The sequence below is a fragment of the Brachyistius frenatus genome, unplaced genomic scaffold (assembly GCF_029030835.1).
Source record: "Brachyistius frenatus isolate BFR_SWC_R1_liver_20210118 unplaced genomic scaffold, ASM2903083v1 Contig_184, whole genome shotgun sequence".
Classification (NCBI taxonomy): Eukaryota; Metazoa; Chordata; class Actinopteri; family Embiotocidae; genus Brachyistius; species Brachyistius frenatus.
Window position 1 is genome coordinate 114,629 of NW_027210783.1, and position 20,055 is coordinate 134,683.

The 20,055-nt window shown below is 44.0% G+C and overlaps 2 protein-coding genes across 4 annotated transcripts; both read right to left on the reverse strand.

Moving 5' to 3' along the window:
- Nucleotides 1-3,395: 3,395 nt before the first annotated feature.
- LOC138632440 (cyclin-dependent kinase-like 5) lies at nucleotides 3,396-9,519 on the reverse strand. Its single transcript, XM_069718007.1, has 10 exons — nucleotides 9,352-9,519; nucleotides 8,288-8,482; nucleotides 7,689-7,873; nucleotides 7,432-7,544; nucleotides 7,214-7,353; nucleotides 6,836-6,924; nucleotides 4,803-6,716; nucleotides 3,925-4,018; nucleotides 3,703-3,856; nucleotides 3,396-3,526 (listed from the first exon to the last, which is right to left on the reverse strand). The coding sequence occupies exons 1-10, from the start codon at nucleotides 9,517-9,519 to the stop codon at nucleotides 3,396-3,398; spliced, it is 3,183 nt and encodes a 1,060-aa protein (XP_069574108.1).
- Nucleotides 9,520-11,258: 1,739 nt separating this feature from the next.
- Nucleotides 11,259-19,964, reverse strand: txk (TXK tyrosine kinase). Of its 3 annotated transcripts, XM_069718022.1 has the most exons (17): nucleotides 19,661-19,964; nucleotides 18,699-18,773; nucleotides 16,626-16,677; nucleotides 16,459-16,540; nucleotides 16,254-16,385; nucleotides 16,115-16,179; nucleotides 15,927-15,986; nucleotides 15,781-15,835; nucleotides 15,382-15,461; nucleotides 15,153-15,277; nucleotides 15,003-15,077; nucleotides 14,335-14,506; nucleotides 14,029-14,245; nucleotides 13,588-13,652; nucleotides 13,317-13,435; nucleotides 12,498-12,655; nucleotides 11,259-11,864 (listed from the first exon to the last, which is right to left on the reverse strand). In XM_069718022.1, exons 2-17 carry the CDS (start codon nucleotides 18,739-18,741, stop codon nucleotides 11,793-11,795), a joined length of 1,572 nt encoding a protein of 523 aa, XP_069574123.1. In that variant the 5' UTR covers nucleotides 18,742-18,773; nucleotides 19,661-19,964; the 3' UTR covers nucleotides 11,259-11,792. The 3 variants fall into 3 exon arrangements, with proteins under 3 accessions (XP_069574123.1, XP_069574124.1, XP_069574125.1); XM_069718023.1 differs by lacking the exon at nucleotides 18,699-18,773; XM_069718024.1 differs by lacking the exon at nucleotides 19,661-19,964 and having other exon boundaries at nucleotides 16,254-16,377; nucleotides 18,699-18,716.
- Nucleotides 19,965-20,055: the final 91 nt, after the last annotated feature.

Here is a 20,055-nt window from a genome sequence, read left to right on the forward strand (position 1 = left end):
GTTTAATGTGCTGTTGAGCAAGGCACTGACCCAACAGCTGAGACAAAAAGAATAAAAAGCAGGTTTATTCCCCGAATTCAGTCAAACAATTTGTCTTTTTCCCTTAAATGTAAAAGTTGTGTGTTTTGGTAATTTAGAAAAGGCTCACAGAGAAATAGTTTTACAACTTTCTTCTACAAATGTCTTATTTTAAGCCTTTGATGGCGAAATTCAGAGACTAATGATCGAAACTATGGAGGAAACGTTTGGGTTTATTGCTGTAAGACTTTACTGCTCTCCAATAATTTTTAGATTAATTAAAGGTCATTTTATTTTGACACCTTTGTGTTTTTTTACAATTCACTCGATTGGTTGAAACTAGCAAAACAAAAGTGTATGAGCACGGTTACGAGTAAAAATACATCAATATGAGCATCAAAAGCACTGATTATGCAGAATTGCTCATTTTGGAATATTACATAATGCAAATATTATTATTGATGCATTATTGTACACATCGCTTTAATGCTGAAGCTGGTAAAGGTGGTCAAATCTTCTTAGCTCAGTCTGTAATAGTACACCATCGTTTCTTTGTTAACGTTCGAGTATAAAGCAGAATTAAAATGCTAATAAACCAAAACATTACCTCAAAATTACGAATTGGTTAATTTTGTTGACATCATGGTTTTGTCTTTTAAATAACTGAAGTCTAGACAAACTGAACCATAACAGAGGTGGTGATTTCTCTTTGCATCATACTAAATAAACACGATGTTTTGGGGAAATTATCTCTGTAGATCAAACAAAAAACGTCATGTTTTAATGCCCTTAAATCTGGGCTTGAATGAAATTACACAAGATGCTGTTCTGAGGTTCAGTAAGACGGTAAGGAGGATTTAAAAACCAGTCAGGGAAACTCCAGATCTCTTTGTTAGCACCTGATGTAAACGTGAGAAAAGCTGTGAAAGCAAACAGCCAACGTTGCCAGCCACACTCGGTTTAAATTATATTTGGAAAAAAAAATGACTAAAGAGTGAAAGAAATAAAAGCAAAAGAAATCCTTTCCAGTCATGGAAACGTGTTGCTGTGAAGAAGGGCGTCACTTGATGTCGCTCCTTTAAAAAACAAAAGCAGCGAAGATTAACAGAGTTTTCCTTCTTTTGCAACTCAGAACCACAAACTGTCAGAGCAGCTCTGACTAAACTTTACAGTCTAGACATCATCCATGTGTTCCTTATATTTGTCCTCCTTCCTCTTCACTCCTTCCCGCCTCTCTTACTCTTCATCACCTTCTTCTTCTTTCTCCCACTCGTCTCTAATTTCACACCTCTTTTTCCTCATTTGTTGTTTTTCTTCATCGGTCGACATGTCTTGCAGTTTGACAACTCTGTCCGTCATGTTCCTCCTCTGGTTCCTCCGAGTTCAGAGCGTCGACTTTAACCGCGGTGAGTACAAATATATATTCATCTTAATCTGAAGAATGTAGATCACCAGAAGTATGACAGGTGTCTGCAGACGAGGTGTTGTGCGAGATTGCTTGCAGGTGTTGTAATTGGACCGGCTCTTGTTTTAAGCGTGTTGCTTTGCAGCGAACAAAAGACAAAAGAAAAACACGCCTTAGACCTGTAATCATGAAATATGCAACAAAGCCTGAGAGATCAGATAGCAGCACAGACACCTTCATACAAACAGCCCTGTTGACCTCGGCACGGATGACGAAGAGGTTCACTGGTCAGCGCCACGAAAACAGACCAAACAAACCAGCTTTTTAAAAGGTGACTGTGACACTACGGAGGGATTATTATTATGATCTTAGTCTGTAAAGTGTTGAAGATATAACAACAAATGCCAAATTATAAAGATACAATTTTTCACATCTAATGGTTTTTCTAATAATTTAATTATTATAACTAATGTTTAAGAGGTCGTTTAGAAACTTTGAACTCGTTTTAAAAGTCCTGATTTCCGAAGTCCTGTAGCACCGTTAAAATCTACGAAACGTCTCGGCTGGTCGAGGGAAAAATCCCAGTTTATGATTGTCTGTTGTTCAGAAATGAGGTTGCGTTGACGCACCTCAGATCCACAGTGATGTCACCAGGTGGGAACTCCTGACTGAAGTTCATTCACATCCTCTGACTTCTCTCCGTTAGCTCCATCCGACTCCGATCTGTCGAGTTTTGAGGTTCCAGAGATCGATGGTTCTGCTGTGGACGACACCTGCAGGATCTTCATCATCCCGACACCAACCACCACCACCACCCCCCCCGCAGCAACCACAACCACACCCATCACCAGGACGGTACGTGTGCTTTAGGCCGGTGTTGCTGCCGATGGGTATTTTTTTCCCGATAGCAGCAGATCAGATTGTTGCTTCTCAGTTTTTAGAGAAAGCTCTGAAGTCACTGACACTTCAAGGGTCTCTTTAACTCTTTAAGATGATTCAAACTGAAACACATATAAACTTGTAATTTTACAGCAAACAGTCGCTACAACCAAAAAGCCAGCCGTCCAGACGTTACCAAGGAAACCAGAACCCAAAGACACTGGAACACCAATCAGGACGCAGCCAACTGGGGGAAGACCAATCACTGACAGGCACTCCAACCATGTTGTCCGCCTCCTTCACTACCTTCTGGCCAATAGCAGAGGGCGCGTGGCGGACTTTCAGCCAATGGGGAGGAAAGTAGGTTCGTTTTCTTCAGAGGACTCGAGTGACGAGTGACGAGTCCTAAAACCTGAACTGCAGACATAGATTTTCGTTTTTGTTTTAAAATGTGTAGCTAAGCGTTTTCCTATCAAACACTACCACTTAATTTATAACAAGTAAATGATTGTAATGTGAGTATGGTGTTTCTCTAAGCTTTGGCTAATTTTTCCTGGAATATCAGGATTAAAAGGATTAAAAGGATTAAAAGGAAAGAAAGTCTGCATGTTAGTTTACAGCTGTTAGCGAAGCGGTTAGCTTAGCTGTGCTCGCCAAAACAGCTTTTTTTTTATTGTTTCTTTACAATATCCAAATAAAACAATTGCATTTAATATGCTTATTTTTACAAGCAGAAATTCAAACTGTATGTACAAATAAATGGCCGACAGTAATTGTAGCTCTAAAAAGGTGTAGCATAATAAAACGAGGCTAAAAATGTTAAACTGTCATTAATGAACAGTCTGATTATTGTCTAAGAGAAAAAAAACGACTGAAGATGTTCAAAGGTTATTGCTTATTTGATTTATTTACATTATTATTTGGTCTTACATTTGATAAATAACCATGTGTAAATTTGGTTGTTTACATGAATTTGGTCAAATCAACATTTGGTCATATTTACGTTCCGTTTTGTTGACCTCAGCAAGGAAATAACGATCAGCAAAATCTAAGAATGTGAATTCACGAGGTCAGAAAGAGACTCAGCAGCACATCACGGCGTTGGTTTTGGTGAGTATGTGTCGGTGCTGTTGAGTCCACGCTGCTGTGGTTCTGCCGGCGGACTGCAGGATGCTGGCTGCTTTTCTTTCCTCCGATCCTTGGTAGTGACTTTGTTGTGTTTGCCTGAGAAGACATGACATGAATTATCACTTCATTTACTTTGTGATTGTTGTGAGTCTAGAATTTGTGTTTGGGAGTGACGGCCCAGAAACAACGACAGCGTTTCGAACCTCGCGGTGTGGATCTGTGTTTAGTTTGTGTGTTGGGTCGTGCCATCGCTGTTGGAGAGATTTGCTTACCTTCTCTTCCTCTGAGCTCCGGCAGCACTGAGCTTCTCAGATTTGGGAAATGGACGTGCGATTTATTTTTGGTCAATGCGACGCCGCTGCCGTTACCAAGGTTACCGCGGTCGGACAGGAAGGGGCGCTCGCAGATCAGACTCTTCTCTGAAGGCTGAAAGGGCAGATAGAAGTTACTTCGAGGATAAAGTTCTCCACTCAAACACCGGCGGACATCGTTACCTGAAAGGAGAACGATCCGGCAGTATGGCTCGACACAAACTGTCGGGCCTGTCGACCGTAAACTCCACCGTGATGTCCCGGCTTGTCGACACATCTGTAAAACGCACAACATAAAGCATTGTACCACAATTCACACAATGGAAAGGTCGATTAACAAGACTCAAACCAGAGTGTGCTGCAGAGTTACGGATCCAAAACTCAACCAGGATCCAAGGAAACCAAACAGGCCAAATAAATTCAGGCCGAGTTCAGGGTTATTTTTTTCTGTGTTTACTGGTTTGAGCTTAAAATATAGAAACTACGTGACTTTCTAAAACGCAGTTAGCAGAAGGCACGCCATCAGTTTACAAACCTTCAAGGTAGCCATAGAGAGCTGGTTTGTCTGTTCCTTAGATGGTTCGTGACGGTGCTGCTTCCAGACCTCTGATTCAAAGACTACATCTCAGATGTGTTCGTTAATTCAGAAAAGAAAACGACCGCTTTCCCCGGTTGAAACATATATTCAGTTTTATAGTCAAAATTAGGAACAGGGATTTCAATTTCCTACATAGCTAGCAACCTGTTTTCAGAACACTGAGTTTCAACTCCAAATTGCAATACTTCTTCAAGAAACATTTTTCTGCAGCTTCTGTGTTGACTTCTATGAAAATGATGATCTGTGTCCAGAATTAGGTGACACGAACACACTGTAGACTGAATAAATACAAGGCCACAAAACAGAAATTCACTCTTATTATTGGGCTTAAGGATGTTACCAAGATCTTTGGAGTTGTTCTTGACACCAAGTGTCTTGTTCTTGCGTGGATGTTAAAATATAGTCTTTCATAGCTTTTCAGCTGAAATGAATTTCCAGTTGGATCTAAATGTTAAACTCGTACCTGTGGCTCCCAGGATGAAAACCAGTCCCTTGGGTAAGGTGATCGCCGGCGGCTGGGTAGTTGGTACTGACGGCAGAGAAGACAGGATTAAGAGCTGTGGAGGAGGAAGGGAGGAGGAGAGGAGTGGAAGAGGGCGGTGGAGGAGGAGGAGGAGGAGGAGGTGGAGGTGGGGAGGGATGAGGAACGCTGTAATCAAGCTCGATAAGTTCTGCCGCATCCACGTTGTGACGCACGGAGCTTCTAGTCGAAGCTTTGTGATCCGGAGTAGCCGTACACGTGATGGAAGTCAAATCTGTGACAGTTGATGTATTTGTGGTGTCATTTCTGTCGAGGTTGTCACTTTTCTTCCTTGCATCGGTGGCAAATGTAGTTTTCTGAGTCTTTGGGGTCACTGAGGATCTCATGTGGTTACTAAAAGATCCGGGCTTCGTTTTAGGTCCTCCAACCAAAGACTCGGGCTGAGGGGCTTTCAAGGACTTTACATCGGACTCCAAGTCACCGCTGTTGTTCCTCTCGTTGCATTGGCTTCCAGAAGCCTTCAAAGTAAGATGTACTGAAGACTTGGCTGTTTTATTAATGGGCACAGAAAAAGCTAAATCCTCTCGGTTCTCCTTATCAGAGACTTTTAAAGTTTCCAGAATTGTGGTCCCTACTGATGTGTTTTCATTCGGCGTGGAGGTCGAAGTCGTTCTGGCGTCTGTGGTGATCTTAAACTTGGAAGCGCTCTGCTGACGTAGGCAGGAGGCCTCCGAAGAGTCAGGACTCTCCATGTTATCTCCACCTGAAGCACGGGTGATCTGAATGTGGTTAGCTGCCGTTTCGGTCACCGGGCTCATCTTCAGGCATCCATGATCGTCCTTGATGTCCTCTGTAAGTTCCCTGTCTTTTGGGAGTCCTTTGGAAGTCGAGCCGGTTTTGGACGGCTTCGGATTTGAGACTCCTTTGGTCTCTTTAAAAGCCATGACGGACTGTGTTGAAAGATCTGAGGTCAGAGTCTTTGAAGGACTGCCGGGCAAAGATGAAGGGTTCTTGTTCATTTTGTTTGAGTTTGAGACTTTTGAGCATTCAGAAGTCCTTCTTTGTTCCGTGTCAGCTGTGGATCGTTTGGCCTGATGGGGTGAAGTCGCACTGATCTCGGTGACAGAACGGATACTTGGGGTAACGACCTCACTGTGATTATTGCTCGACAGCTGATTCGATTTAATTGCCAAGCTGGTGTCTGTCCGATCAACAGCTGATTCCAAACAACTCAACTTTGGATGGCTGGCGGTTACATTTTTAGACAATTTGAGCACTTTGGGGTTTGTGTTGTCTGTTTTAGACGATCTCTGGATCTCCACGATGCTTTTGTTATCAGCACTTGGCACAGTGTCGTCTGAGTCACTACACTCTTTGTCTTTTATACTCTTCAGAGAGTCTTCACTTGGTTCTGGACACACAACTTTCTCATGTTTAGGTTTTGCTGCCACTGTGTTTTTGTCCTTCAGGCTTGTTGCAGTCTTTGTAGCCTCTGATGAATCCAAAGTAAAGGTTTTAGTAACCTTAGAAATCTCTGACTCCTTCCTCCCCTCTGCACCAGTGGCTTTTCCTGGTTTACTTTTCATGGCCATGGAAGATTGTGCTGCATTATTGATAACCTTGTTGCCTAATGTTTTGGATTGTTTGGTGGACGTCAAAGGTTCGGAGGTATCGCGAATGGCTTTCGACAACTTCGAAGCTTGTTTCCCTTTTGTTTTCTCCGGCTTCTCTTTGTTGACCTTCACATCCATGTCTTCGGGTTGTTTCTTGTCCTTGCCTCTGCGGCTTTTCTCATCCCCTTCATCCCTTTCTTGTCTTGGGGTTTTGGTTATTTTGGGAAAGGTGGAGTTTTCTCTGTGGTCTTTTTGGATCTTAACATTCAGCTCATCCAAAAATCTGTAAAGATACAGGAAAGGATGCAGTAGGTTAATTTAGTCACAATAAGCTTCGGGGAATGAATCTGTAGTACTTTTGTATTGATGGTATTTGTCCAAATGTAAAACACAAAGATGTACCTGATGTGGAAAGAGTCTTGTATGAAGAGAGGATGCTCCAGCAGCTGTGAACAGTGAGCTCGTCTTTCTGGGTCCATCTCTAGACACCTCTAAGAGACAACACAGAAGCATTAGAGTTTGAAAGGGACAAAAAATGGTGACACAAAATGAACTAAACAAAACTAGTCGTGGAGCCTGAGATTTCCACAGATTGTCTGATGGTTGCTTGATTGTAATTTTAAAGATTATTTTTTTTATACTCTCCAATGCTGTTCATCATGTTTGCTCCGTAGATTGGTACATCTGAGATAATCTATTGAAGATGATGTGCTAAAATAGTTACAAGGCTCTTTTCCATGTTTGTGTAGTGACAAGTTAATTATCTAAGTTGAACTGAACCTGTGCCAGATCCAGGGCGGTGGGTGTGATCGTGGGGAAGCGCTGCTGCAGCGAGACTCTGCTGCAACATTCAGGCAGTCTGACCCCAGAAAAGACGGGATTTCTGTAGAACAACTCTTGATGATGACTCGTCAGGTTACCTGCAGCAGAGACGAGGAGAGCGCGGTTAGTGTGGCGGAGGGAAACGACAGCTTGCTAATGTGGTGCGACGCGCTCACCGAAGCACCTGACGATGTGATATATTTGGTCGAGGTCAGAGTCTCCGGGAAACAGAGGCTGACCTGTTAACATCTCTATTAACAGACAACCTAGAGCCCAAACATCTACCGGTCTACACACACACACACACACACACACACACACACACACACACACACACACACACACACACACACACACACACACACACACCTGTCAACATTTTGATCAACAGTCAACCTACAGGTGACATCCTCCCATCTCCACACATACTTACTTGCCGTACTTGATGTCTCCCACCAGCAGTTCGGGTGCTCTGTACCATCGTGTAGCTACGTAGTCGGTGTAAGCCCCGCCCTCGGCGGGCGATGCCACGGTGCGGGCAAATCCGAAATCACACAGCTTGACCACGCCCCCCTGAGAGATGAGGACGTTCTCTGGTTTGATGTCACGATGGATAATCTGAGAAGGAAGAGAATGACAGAATAACAGTAATAAACACGACAGGTGTTTCTTTTCTTTTTGTGTCTGACAAACCATTTTGTGTTTTTATTTGATGCCAGATTGTTCCCCAACCAAGGCTCACTGTCAGCTCACTATAGACTGTGTGTAATGATGGACAACATAAATAGCCTGACTCCGCCAGACTATTGCTCACAGCTTCAGTTTTCTTCGCCGTGACAATAGTCTGGATAAACTGCTCGAATTTGCGTTCGCTCGGCCAGTCTGAAGTGCGGACCACTCGGCGACCACTCGGCGACCACTCGGCACTCGGCGACCGGTTCCGGTGGTCGGGCCGTTTGTCCGGATCTGATATAGGCTCGAATGTCTGAAACCAATTTGGGTGTTTGAGAGAGTTTAATCATTTATCCTCACATTTTGGTGGTGGCAGAAGGCAGCCGCCCTCAGGATCTGGAACAGGTGCTGCCGGCTGGTGCCCATGTCCAGTCCGTTCGGGTTTTGCTCCAGCTCATCCAGAAGCGTCCGGTCCACGAACTCAAAGACCAGATACCAGCGGCGACGACGCTTCCACACCTCGAGGAGGTTCACCAGGTTGTCGTGACGCAGTTGCTGTGTGGTTAAAAAGATGAGTGTTTGTGAATTTGAAAGTTGGAATTGCTTACATACTGTGATCGTCAAAAACACTACGACCACCCCTTCCTAATGTCCTGTTGGTCCACCAAAACAGCTGTGAACTGGCCATGCCTGGACAAAAGCACCCTGACTGGTATCAGGCACCAAGACGTCACCGGCAGATCCTGTAAATTCTGAAAGGATCAGACTTGTTCCTGCACATCCACCAATACCCTGTCGCTGGTTCACAGTTTGCCACTTTTGCGGACCACTCCTGAGCGACAGCTCCCAACAAGGCCTGGCCTTCTTACTAGTTCGGAGCGGTTTGGAGGCGGAAGTGACCATATGTGGACGAGCTGGGGGAGGAGCGAGCGGTGGATCTGACTGATCTGATTGGAAACCCAAGGACACTATGCCTACACCGAGATACACACCGAGATAACTGATGGACACATTTTATTCACTTTGGATTTGATGAGAGAAGTTGAATGGGAGTCTATGGAGCCGGAGGCTTTTTGGAGCCGACCTCTAGTGGCACTCGCTGGTATTGCAGCTGAACACACTTCTGGATCAGAACCATTTTACAGACCTGAAGCTACGAACACTTTTATATCCAGTCTGTATTTCTCTCTCAAATTAGTTCATCCTCTTCCAATAACGAGAGTCAGACTGTAACAATCTCAATAGGATCTCTCATAATGACTCAATGTTAGAATCTGACACGGAGTTGTTTTTGGGTTCGTTTGTCTTGTGATTGACAGGCTGCGTCTGTGTTTGGCTTCACTCAGGTTTCAGCCTCATACAGGCCTCCCGATGTCGGCCACTCATTGATTGATTGGTTGGCTGTTGAATTGATTGACGGGTACCCTGAGCAGCTTGATCTCCCTCAGGGCGATCTTCTTCACCATCTTGTCATCGTCGGAGTCCATGAATTTCTTGATGGCGACGAGTCGGCCGGAGTCCCGGTGACGGCACTTGAGCACGGTGCCGTAACTTCCCTCCCCGACCGGACCCAGAGACTCGTAACGCTCCATCACACTCCTAAACTAGAGGGACACGAAGACACACCTCATGTTACTCAAACTATTTGTGTACAAATTGGAAGGTAAACAAAGACAAACAAAAAACAGAAGTACAACGTAAATAAAACTGAAACATAATTTCTAAAAATAAACAAAAATTAACAGAAAAAAAAAGAAGTGAAACAAGGAAAAAATACAGAAATGAAAACAACAACAAAAAATGTGTTGATTATTTTTGTCAATTAATTGATTGACTGGAAAAATCTTGACAAACAAACTTCTAAATCTCTAAATGATTAAAACAAAGTTAATACATTTACATTAAAACTTAAATAATTTAAAGAGAAAATCCTCATTTTGAAAAGTTTCTGTCAGTCGACAAGTTGTCAGCTAATCGTTTCACTGCTGTGTAGTTGAATTTACTTTATTAAACATTTCATATCTTTAGTATGCAATAATCTTAAATTGTAATGTGACTATCTTTCATAAATTGCCTATAAAGTGATAAGAAGTAGTCAATGGCCTCTGTGCCATTATTATTGATACAGGAATATCCATTGTGAGTATCTAAAGAGCTGCAGGATGGTAGTTTGCATTATTAGAAATTTAACAGAGATTCAAAAACATTACAAACAGTCTTCTGAGTTACAGAAACAGCACAACAACAACAACAACACACCGACCTGACAGGGATCTCCTGTTATCGCTTTAATCTGCGCGGTGAACTCCCGGTATCACCGTAAACACTGGAGTAACGTCTTCTGTGTGTGTGTGTGTGTGTGTGTGTGTGTGTGTGTGTGTGTGTGTGTGTGTGTGTGTGTGTGTGTGTGTGTGTGTGTGTGTGTGTGTGTGTGTGTGTGTGTGTGTGCGAGTGTAACGTGTCGCGGTTACCGGAGAAGACAACCCGACTTCTGCGTCTGTCACCCAACACGTTCCCATAGTAACGCCCCCCGCCAGCTGTTGATTTTAAGGGGAGGTTTCTGTAGATACATTTATTATCTATTTAAGCATACATTTCTTAATATTTTGTCAATTTAATTCAGCCGAATTAACTATTAACATTTCTTATTTAACTGTGTATCATTTAATATTCTGAAAAATATCAGTGAACAACTTTAAGACTGAAGAAAACGTAAAATCCTGATAATTCTCGGGCAGGTTCTGAAGCGTCTTTATTTTCGACGATTTCTAAACGGGTTTATGAACGTTTATTTACGACGGACATTAGTGACAATGTCATCTTTAGAATTTTAAATTACACTGACACGAATTCAAAAATTATGTGTATTGTAAATGTGTTTATGACACTTTAATTAACTTCCGGTTGTTTGTTAAACTTTTAGGGTGCAGATTTGGAAAACGTTTTTTAAACATTCATTGTTATTATTTTGAGCTAAAAGATGAGTCCCAACACCAAATCAACAAACTGAAAGCTCCTTTTTCATTTATTTAAATCATGAATTGCAATATTGCAGCACAATGTAATGTAAAATTAGCCATGTTAATTTGCTGCTGTAATGAAAATGTGTAAGGGATAAGAACTAACCTATTTAATTTGTTAATATGACCATTAAACACCAGAGTGCATATGCAGTATTAGGCATTTTTGTAAATTTTGTATGCATTTCTCATTTGTTTATCTGATGCCGACTCGGTTAATTGGACTAGTTGTTCTAACTTGATACATTCATTAAAAAAAAAAAAAAAAAAAAAAATCCCAAATTTCATTTATTTGATAAAAAAAAAAAAAAAAACTTTCTCGCCAACAAAAATAGCCTATATGAGTGTATTTTCATGAACAGCTGAACATGGAGAGGCAACACGAACCGAAGCTCTCGGCCTCCACCTCGTATCACCTTTGCTGCATTGTATAATTTTCCCTCTGCTGCCTTGTTGTAATCTTTATTTTAGGCACGTGATCCACCACCAAAATGTTTATATTACATGATTGGGTATTAAAAAAAAAAAAAAAAGAAGCAGCCCAGAGTCTCTCAGCAGTAAAGATGGGGAGGAGTTCACCACTCTGCGAAATCACTGTACACAAGGAACAACACTGGAAATCAATATGGGATGGCCGTGATCTTCGAGCCCTCGGGCGGCACTACACATTACAAACAGACACATTTCTGTGGTGGAAAAAATAAATTACAAGATCATTTGAAGCATCACATCGTTGAAGAAAAACGTTTTTAATGAAAAAATATGTATTTACAATGACTACATACAGAATGTGTACATTCATCACAACAGTAAAAAAAAAAAACTGTTTGGAGATGCAACGTGAGTTAATCTGGATTTTCTGCCAGTTTTCTGATTTCCTCCAGGAGCTCGGAGAACGACGGACGACCGTGAGGCTTCTTCACCACCACCGAAGAAGAGGAAGTAGAAGTACAGAAGAGGTTGAGGGGAAAAGGAGGAAGAAGAGAAGGACGAGGATGTGATGCAGTGGTTAATAAAAAGGTGTGATCGACCAGGAACATGCTGCATTCAAAGAAACATTTAATTAAATGGGTGAAGTAAACCTAGAAAATTCACATCACAAGATTCATTTACTTCCAAGTGTTTCTGATGCTTTCAGCCACACTTTGTAGTCTTCTTCAAAGTGTATTCAGAAACAGAGGAAAGCATTTCAATTTTATTTTAACCTATATTTGACATTTTATTTGTCTGATATAAAAATGATTGAATTTTCTGTGGTCTAAAGTCTACAATTGCTCACTGAGTGAGTGAGTGAGTGAATGAATGAATAAATGAGTGAGTGAATGAGTGAATGAATGAGTGAATGAGTGAATGAGTGAGTGAATGAGTGAATGAATAAATGAATGGGTGAGTGAGTGAATGAATGAGTGAATGAGTGAATGAATGAATGAATCAATGAGTGAATGAATGAATGAGTGAATGAGTGAATGAATGAATTAATAAATGAGTGAGTGAATGAGTGAGTGAATGAATGAGCGAGTGAATGAATGAGTGAATGAGTGGTTGGGTACCTCGTGCCAGCAGCGGTACATGATGGCGTAGAGCGGTTGTGAGGCGCGGTGCGGTCGGTACAGCCGGATCCCCCTCGTGATGTCGTTGACTACTTCCTGGTTGGAGCGGTTTTCGAACGGAATCCGGCCCTCCGAGTAGATCTCCCACATCACCACGCCTGCACGGCAACACGTACACGTCATGAATGTCAACACTACCGGGAGGGTTAGATTTAGATTTAACCGGAGTAATAAGCAAAAGATTTGAACGTTTTAAAACGATCTCTCAGCTGCTGTACGTCCAGCTGTTGGTGAGTTTTTGTTTGCTTCTCGTCTACTGCATTGGTCACACCCAGTACCCTCACTGCTATGTGGACTTCTGGTACGAGTATTTCTGTTTCTGACGGAGTCACCAGGTCCTCCAACCCAGACGACCACGTAGATGAACTGATCCGACCCGCAAACACGACCCACGGGAGGTTTTTGTGAGAATTGGCTCTCTTGGTTACTTTTAAACACACAAAAAAAAACCTGATTAAGGAAAGATGATGGTTTAAATTCAAATGATCACCTGAAACCTGTTGTGCGTTATAGCTACGACTCCCTTTAAGCTCTGCAACCGCCATCGTCATAGCAACGGTAAATGCGGCTTTAAAATGGAAAAGCAAGCAGCCGTTGAAACCGAACCCTCCTCTCCCTGACAAGGACAAACTGCGCACCTTCTCCGAGACACCGCGTCGTCGTCATTAATGCGACCGCTAGAGGGCGCTTCACTTTTAAAACACTCGCACGAAAGACGTGTGAGGACGTAGGACACAAACACAGTCCGTGGTTCCTCACCGAAGGACCAGACGTCCGACTTGCTGCTGTATTTACTGTAGTGGAGAACTTCAGGTGGAGACCACTTCACTGGGAACTTGGCGCCGCTGGAACTGGTGTACTGGTTGTCAAGAACGTATCTGGAAACACAAACGAAATCCGTACAGGTGATTTTTGTAGAAGTTACACAGCATAGATGGTGTTATTTAGAAAATTGCTGAGGTAACAAATTCTAGTTTGTTTCCAGTCGTTATGCTAAGCTACGCTAACCACCTGCCAGTCGTAGGCCTACCTGGTCATTCCGAAGTCGCAGACCTTCACCACGTTGTGCTCGTTAACCAGACAGTTCCTGGCTGCCTGGACAAGAGGGAAATATCCAGAAGAGAAAGATGAACTATTTTCACTTGGTTGATACGGTTTTAAAATGTATTTACTCAACGACTGGACTCAAGTTTTATCTTTAAATATATTCATTTGAACATGTAAAGACACTTTACCACATCAAATCAAACGCTGCAGTTTGAGCTCGGCCGGTTAGCTTCTCGCCGCACTACTTTATCTGGTGTTACATTTTTCTACGCTGTTAAATTCAAACTATTATTTATGTTGGTTTAAGCTGAATTCAGCTGTCAAGGTGGTGGGTCATCAAACTTTTAAGTTGTGGATTACAGGAAACAGGAAGAAGCAGGTCACTTTGCGTTGCCTGGAGATAACAGATGTTCTGGCGTCTCACCAGGTCTCTGTGGATGAAGCTGTGACCCTCCAGGTACTCCATCCCCTCGCAGACGTCCTGACACATGGACAGAAGCCACGCCTCCGTCAGAGCTCCGCCCCTCTGCCGCAGGAAGTTCAGCAGGCAGCCGTTCTCCATGAACTCGGCCACGATCAGAAGGGGGCGCTGCTGCAAGCAAACGCCGTACAGCTGCACCAGCTTCAGGTGGCACAACCTCCTGGAGAGACGGCAAGCACACGGTGGTTAGAAGGAGGTCTTTCTCTGCTCCCTCACCTGTCCTCTCCTTCAGCCTCCCTCCGTCCTTACATCATGACCTTGGCCTCCTCGATGAAGTCCTCCTCGTACATGGCCCCCTCCCTGATGGCCTTGATGGCCACTCGTTGCTGAGCCCTCCACTTGCCGAGCCTCACCACACCGAACTGGCCGCTGCCCAGCTCCTTCATGAAGGTCAGCTCACCGGGGTTGATCTCCCACTTTTCTGGAGGAAGGAGACGAGAAGAGGAAGAACAGAGGGAGGAGAAGGAAAGGAGGTGTAGAGTAAATGGAGAAAGAGAGAGATCCGTCTAAAGGTTTCTTTAAGCATCATTTACTACGCATTCAATATCGTGACTTGAAACTTGCTTGAAGCTGTCGGGACCTCCTGAAGCTTTTAATGACAGGTTGTTTTTGCCATTATAAAGATCTTAAATGAATTATTTCTGAAGGTAAAAATGTCATTTAAAACTGGAAGTTTCTGAGGACTTAAAGAAAAAGGAGCTGAAATATAAAGAGAGATATCGTCCGCATATGAAGTGTCTTTAAGTGAAAAGTGTCTTTTAATGACGGGTCTATTTTCAGATGGACTCGTAGAAAACTAATAAGAAGGCAGGAATTTAGCCAACGACACCATCATGTATTATATTCTACAGTTTAAACTTCAAGACATTTGTTTTGGATGTCGATTTGGATGAAATGAAGGTGTTTTGTTTATTTACCTGAGCTGAATCCTGCTGTGGCGGGGACACACCTTCCCATCGGTCCGACTGCGTACCGCAACCGGGTCACCAGACCTACAGGAGGACGTGAAATGAAGCGTCACACGCGGCGCTGTTGTCGTTGCGGACGCGGACGACGTGTTCACGCACCTGCTGCGTTGTGCTCGTGGTAGTGTATGACGTCAGGGATGGAGCTGAAGGTGTGTTTTTCAGCCAGGAAGAATTCCCCGGCGTCGCTTATTTTGATCTGGTAATGCCGAATATCTCCGTTGGTGCTGCACACAAACACAAAGAGGAGAGTTTCCAGGTGAGCAGTTGATGTATTTTTACTGTCTGTTGTGTCTTTTTCTGAACCTCCAGGCTGCATGTGGTGATTTACCCCAACGTCTTGGTGTAAACGGAGACGGTGTACACTCCCTGCTGACTGGACTCCCGCACCACGAAACCACCCTCTTTGTCCTGGAGCACAACAGGAAACACAGTCGTTCTTTCAATAATCAATGATCAGTTCAATAGTGATGAAAAATCACACGTTTCCAAAAAGCCCAAAGTGACGTCATTATTTTTGCTTATTTTATCCCGACACCGTAAGATATTCCGTTGAAATAGTTTCTCATTTTTCACAGAAAAATAACTGAGGCATGTACACAATTATACAAATAGTGAAATAATTGTTACAGATCTACTTAAAGCAAATATAAAAAAGTGTTTATCACTGTTTCTTTCAGATGTAGACGGGTTTAAATGTAAATATCGAGGCAGACAGATAGGTCCATACCTCCTGTCTCAGCAGCTGCTCGGCTTCAGTCCTGGTGATGTTCTTGCAGTACCACCTCCAAGCAAACGGAAACAAAAATAATAGTTTTTATAATTCCTATGTTACAACATTTAAAAAAAAAATGTCAAAAAGGATAAAAGACTCACGAGTTCGCCTCGATTCTATTTTTCTCTGTCACATAGTTACTGGGGATGAAGCCTTTGTTCCTGATAGAAACACAATAGAAGGAAAAACAATTCATAATCAGGTGATTTCTGCGCTTTGGTTACTAATATTTGCTCCAAGTCCAAACGGCGTCCGCTGGAAGGATTTGTCCGGTCTTAGCTCAACGTACCCGTGTTTGTCCTGCGCCCTCCACCACAGCTGGTCCTGCTTGTGCAGGATGATGTAGTCCTCCCCCTAGTGGACGCAACACAACGCATCAACACACCCGCGCTGCTCGCTGCGTGCGTGTCTTTCGTGCGTGCGCGTACCTGTTTGAGCGTGAGGTCGGTGTCCTCCTTGGCGGTGAAGTCGTACATGGCCACGACGTTCAGCAGCCCCCCGTCTTCTCCGTCCTCGCCCTCGGGAGGAGGGAGGGGCAGCTTCTTCCTCGACCTGTCGACCTGACGCGGACAGAAGACATTAACACGCGGCAACGAAGAGCACGTCGACGCGCCGACGCACACTCGGTCCTACCCGGCAGGCGCGTCCCGGGTACCGTCTGCCCTGGAAACACAGCGAGCGCGAGCCTTCCAGCTCCATGCGCGTGCTGATCTCCCTGAAATCAACCAAATATTCAAGTTACTGATAATCCTTTTTATATTTCGGTGCACTCGCGGGTACGAGAACCTGCGGTACTGTACCTGGTCTGGACGGCGCAGCAGCAGCAGCAGCAGGTGGAGTGGATGGAGTGATCTGGAGGAGGAGACAAGGAAGAGTGAAGTTACCGTAAAAGTGCGTGAACACCGAGGAGCAACCGGCAGTGACGTCGTCGCTGGTTTGGTGAACGTCCGTCATGAAGGCCGTACATTTGGATTTTAGCCGGCGTCATCTTGCTCGTTTGGGGCGGTTTGGAGCCAGAAGTGACCGCCGCGCCCACTTATAGATGTAACTTAACTGCACCACAGGCCTGTCAATCAAACAGACACGCCCCCCCCCCTCCCCTCCCCAAAAAGCACAAATTTCTAACGCCCAGAAAACTGATGTGAATTTTTTTTTTTAATTATTATTACACGAGAGAAGTTACTTAGGAGTCTAAGAAGCTTTTATCAAGCCAGCACCTGGTGGCACTCGGTGGTATTGCAGTTTATGACACTTCCGCCTCATTTTTCAGTCCCGGAAGCTACGAATACTTTAATATTCAGTCCGAGGTGTAAACACTGGAGCTGCAGCCCTGACAGTTTGTCCTCCAGTGGAGTAAAGCAGGCTGTCCTCCAGATTCACTCGTTAAAGCAGTGGTTTATTATTTAAAGGACCAGTTCAACACTTCGGGCTTCATGTCTGATGTCAGGACGTGTTCTCTAGGAAAGTTAGTTCGTGCACTTTAAAGGTGTTGTGTTTTTTTTTTTATACCTGCGACAGAGTCAGGCTTCTCCATCCAAAAGTTATTTAATGAGAATAACTTTTCTGAGCAGTTTGATCTCTGTTATAATCACAATTTGTCTCTGTTGGTTAAACTTGCTCTTACTGTGTCTCTGTGGTTTTGAGTAGGAGGTCTTTGTCAGGAAGTGTAGTTTCCTTTTCTGCAGAACGAACCTCTGTAGGTCCGTGTGTGCGTTTCTGTGGGCGAATGAACAGACAGGTGTGTGTGTGTGTGTGTGTGTGTGTGTGTGTGTGTGTGTGTGTGTGTGTGTGTGTGTGTGTGTGTGTGTGTGTGTGTGTGTGTGTGTGTGTGTGTGTATGAGGGTCATTTTCTCAGTGTGTGTGTGTGTGTGTAATTTTCTCAGCATTGCTGTGTGTGTTTTTCTGTGGGCAAATGAACAGGTGTGTGTGTGTGTGTGTGTGTGTGTGTGTGTGTGTGTGTGTGTGTGTGTGTGTGTGTGTGTGTGTGTGTGTGTGTGTGTGTGTGTGTGTGTGTGTGTGGTGGGAGTTCAGAGCGTTTCAGAGAAAAGAACACGTCTGCAAAGCGACGACCATCATGTGACTTAAAGGTGACTGTTCAGTATCCCATCATGCTCAGCGCATGCGATCCTTTTGACGGTAATGATGAACTCTTCTGGTGGTTTGTGGCGAACCGACATCCCATTAACACGCTTTCTGTGATGTTTCTGCAGAGCAACATCTGTGCGACATCATCACTGAGTTCCACACGCTGTTGCGTGAACATTTGTGACACTTACAGCCAAGTGTTTCTGAGCCAATGCAGTGATTTCCACTACAGAATCATAGCTGTTTATAAAGCAGTGGTTCCTGAGGGTCCAAAGATCACAGACGATGTCAGATTTGGTCTCAAACTCTGTAAATGTTCAACAGAAACCCTTAAAATTCTTCAGAAAGTCTACGGCGATGAAGCGATGAGCCGGGCGAGGTGTTTCTGAGTGACGTTCACGTTTCAAGAGGGGCGGAGCTTCATTGTTCAAGACCGAAGAAGTCAGATCAGGAGACACCAGGTGGGTTTTCTTTGTCTCACCGTGAATTCGTCCCCCAGAGTCAGACTGTCAACACAGAGTTCCACTGGGACCTTCTGAGGTTCTGGTTCTGGTTCAGACTTCTTTTCCACTTCGTAGTCTTCAAGTTTGATTTTGAAATGACTCACCTCTTGTATCCTGTCCTTTGTATGATTGTTGTCCCCGTCCCCTGATTAGTTTCACCTGTCCCTCGTTGTCCTTCCCTCCCTGCTGTATTTAGTCTGTGCTCTTCTTCTTCCCTCTTTGTCAGTATGTTTCAGTGTCCTGTCTGTTTCGGCGTCTTTTGAAACCCAGAGAACAACAAATCACCTGAATTGTGGCGCCATGGTAACGGGGTCCTCCAACATGACATCACGCCTCCTCATGTTTGTCAAGAGACGACACCTGGAACGCAGCGCGTCAAAAGCAGGTGAGTTTCTCACCCTCGACAACACAATCGTAGCTCATCCATTCATGTTCCCCTCAGGATGAACCATAACAACTTTGATGACCCTCAGACTTTTCCTTCAGCGCCACCATGAGGTCAAAATTACAATTTGTTCAATACTTTGGTTTATGACCAAATGTCTGCAAAACGAATGACGTTCCCATCTGTGCATTAGTGCTAATTAGCAAATATGAGCGTGTCATTGCGACGTGTTGCTTTACTACAAAAACGGCGACTTTCGACTGAGTCTGAGTTTATTTTCCTCTCTGGGTAACTGAACCTTTGTGCCAATGAGTGAAACAGAACTGAAACCTAGCTGCCAAACGTTTCTCGGTACTCAGCAGATCAGAGGTGTTGCTTTGTGCACAGGTGCGTCGGCCTCTCTGCAGCTTTCAAACTCTACTTCCACGTTATCCGCACGGTCGGCATCAACCTCTTGTATCCTGTGTTAAAAATGTAGAAAGAACCGCAGTTGAGTGATTGTTTTGTTTGGTCACACGATGAACCGACGTCTGAGGCCAAACCACCAACGCACTGCTGCAGAGTTCGGGTTCAACAAATGTAAAAACCTTCAGATATTTGTAACTTTTGAAGCTACGCCAGGAAGAACGAAGAGAAGATGATCTTCTGTCGTTTCTTACATACGCCGACGTTTTCCCAGATTCGGCTTCATGCTGGCGTCTAATCGTCACGTTTTACGCACATTTCTTTTGGTTTTGGTCGATTCTTCGAATGCTGCTTTTGTCCCGCCACAGTTTTGAAAAGAAGAAAGTTTTGTTTCAACTCATCACCCTCGTCTCAAAATCTCTGTCCTCGGACCCCATTTATGAACACGGGTACTTACTGGAGTGAATCATGGCGGTTTTCGGTTTCTCCCTCCTCCTCCTCTTCTATCTCTTCCTCAGCTCCAGCTTTTCGTCTTCAGCGCTGATTCCTCTGCAGCTCGTTGCATCGATGTGACGCCAGCGACGTGGAGAGTGTGAGATCGGTGGGTGGAGGAAGTAGAGAAGGTGAAGAAGAGGCCACAATAGAAAGAAGACCTGGTGAGGAAGATGATGTTCTTATTGCTGTTGTTTTTCTTCTTTGGCCTCGTCGACCGAACTCTAAACTTCTTGATCGAAACGCAAACGTATCAGTTGTGTTTACACGGCGAGAACGACAGAGTGGGAGAGAGATGAAGACAGAGATAGAGAGGAAGTGAAACAATGACGTGAACTAAACCACAAAGCATCCGTCTTT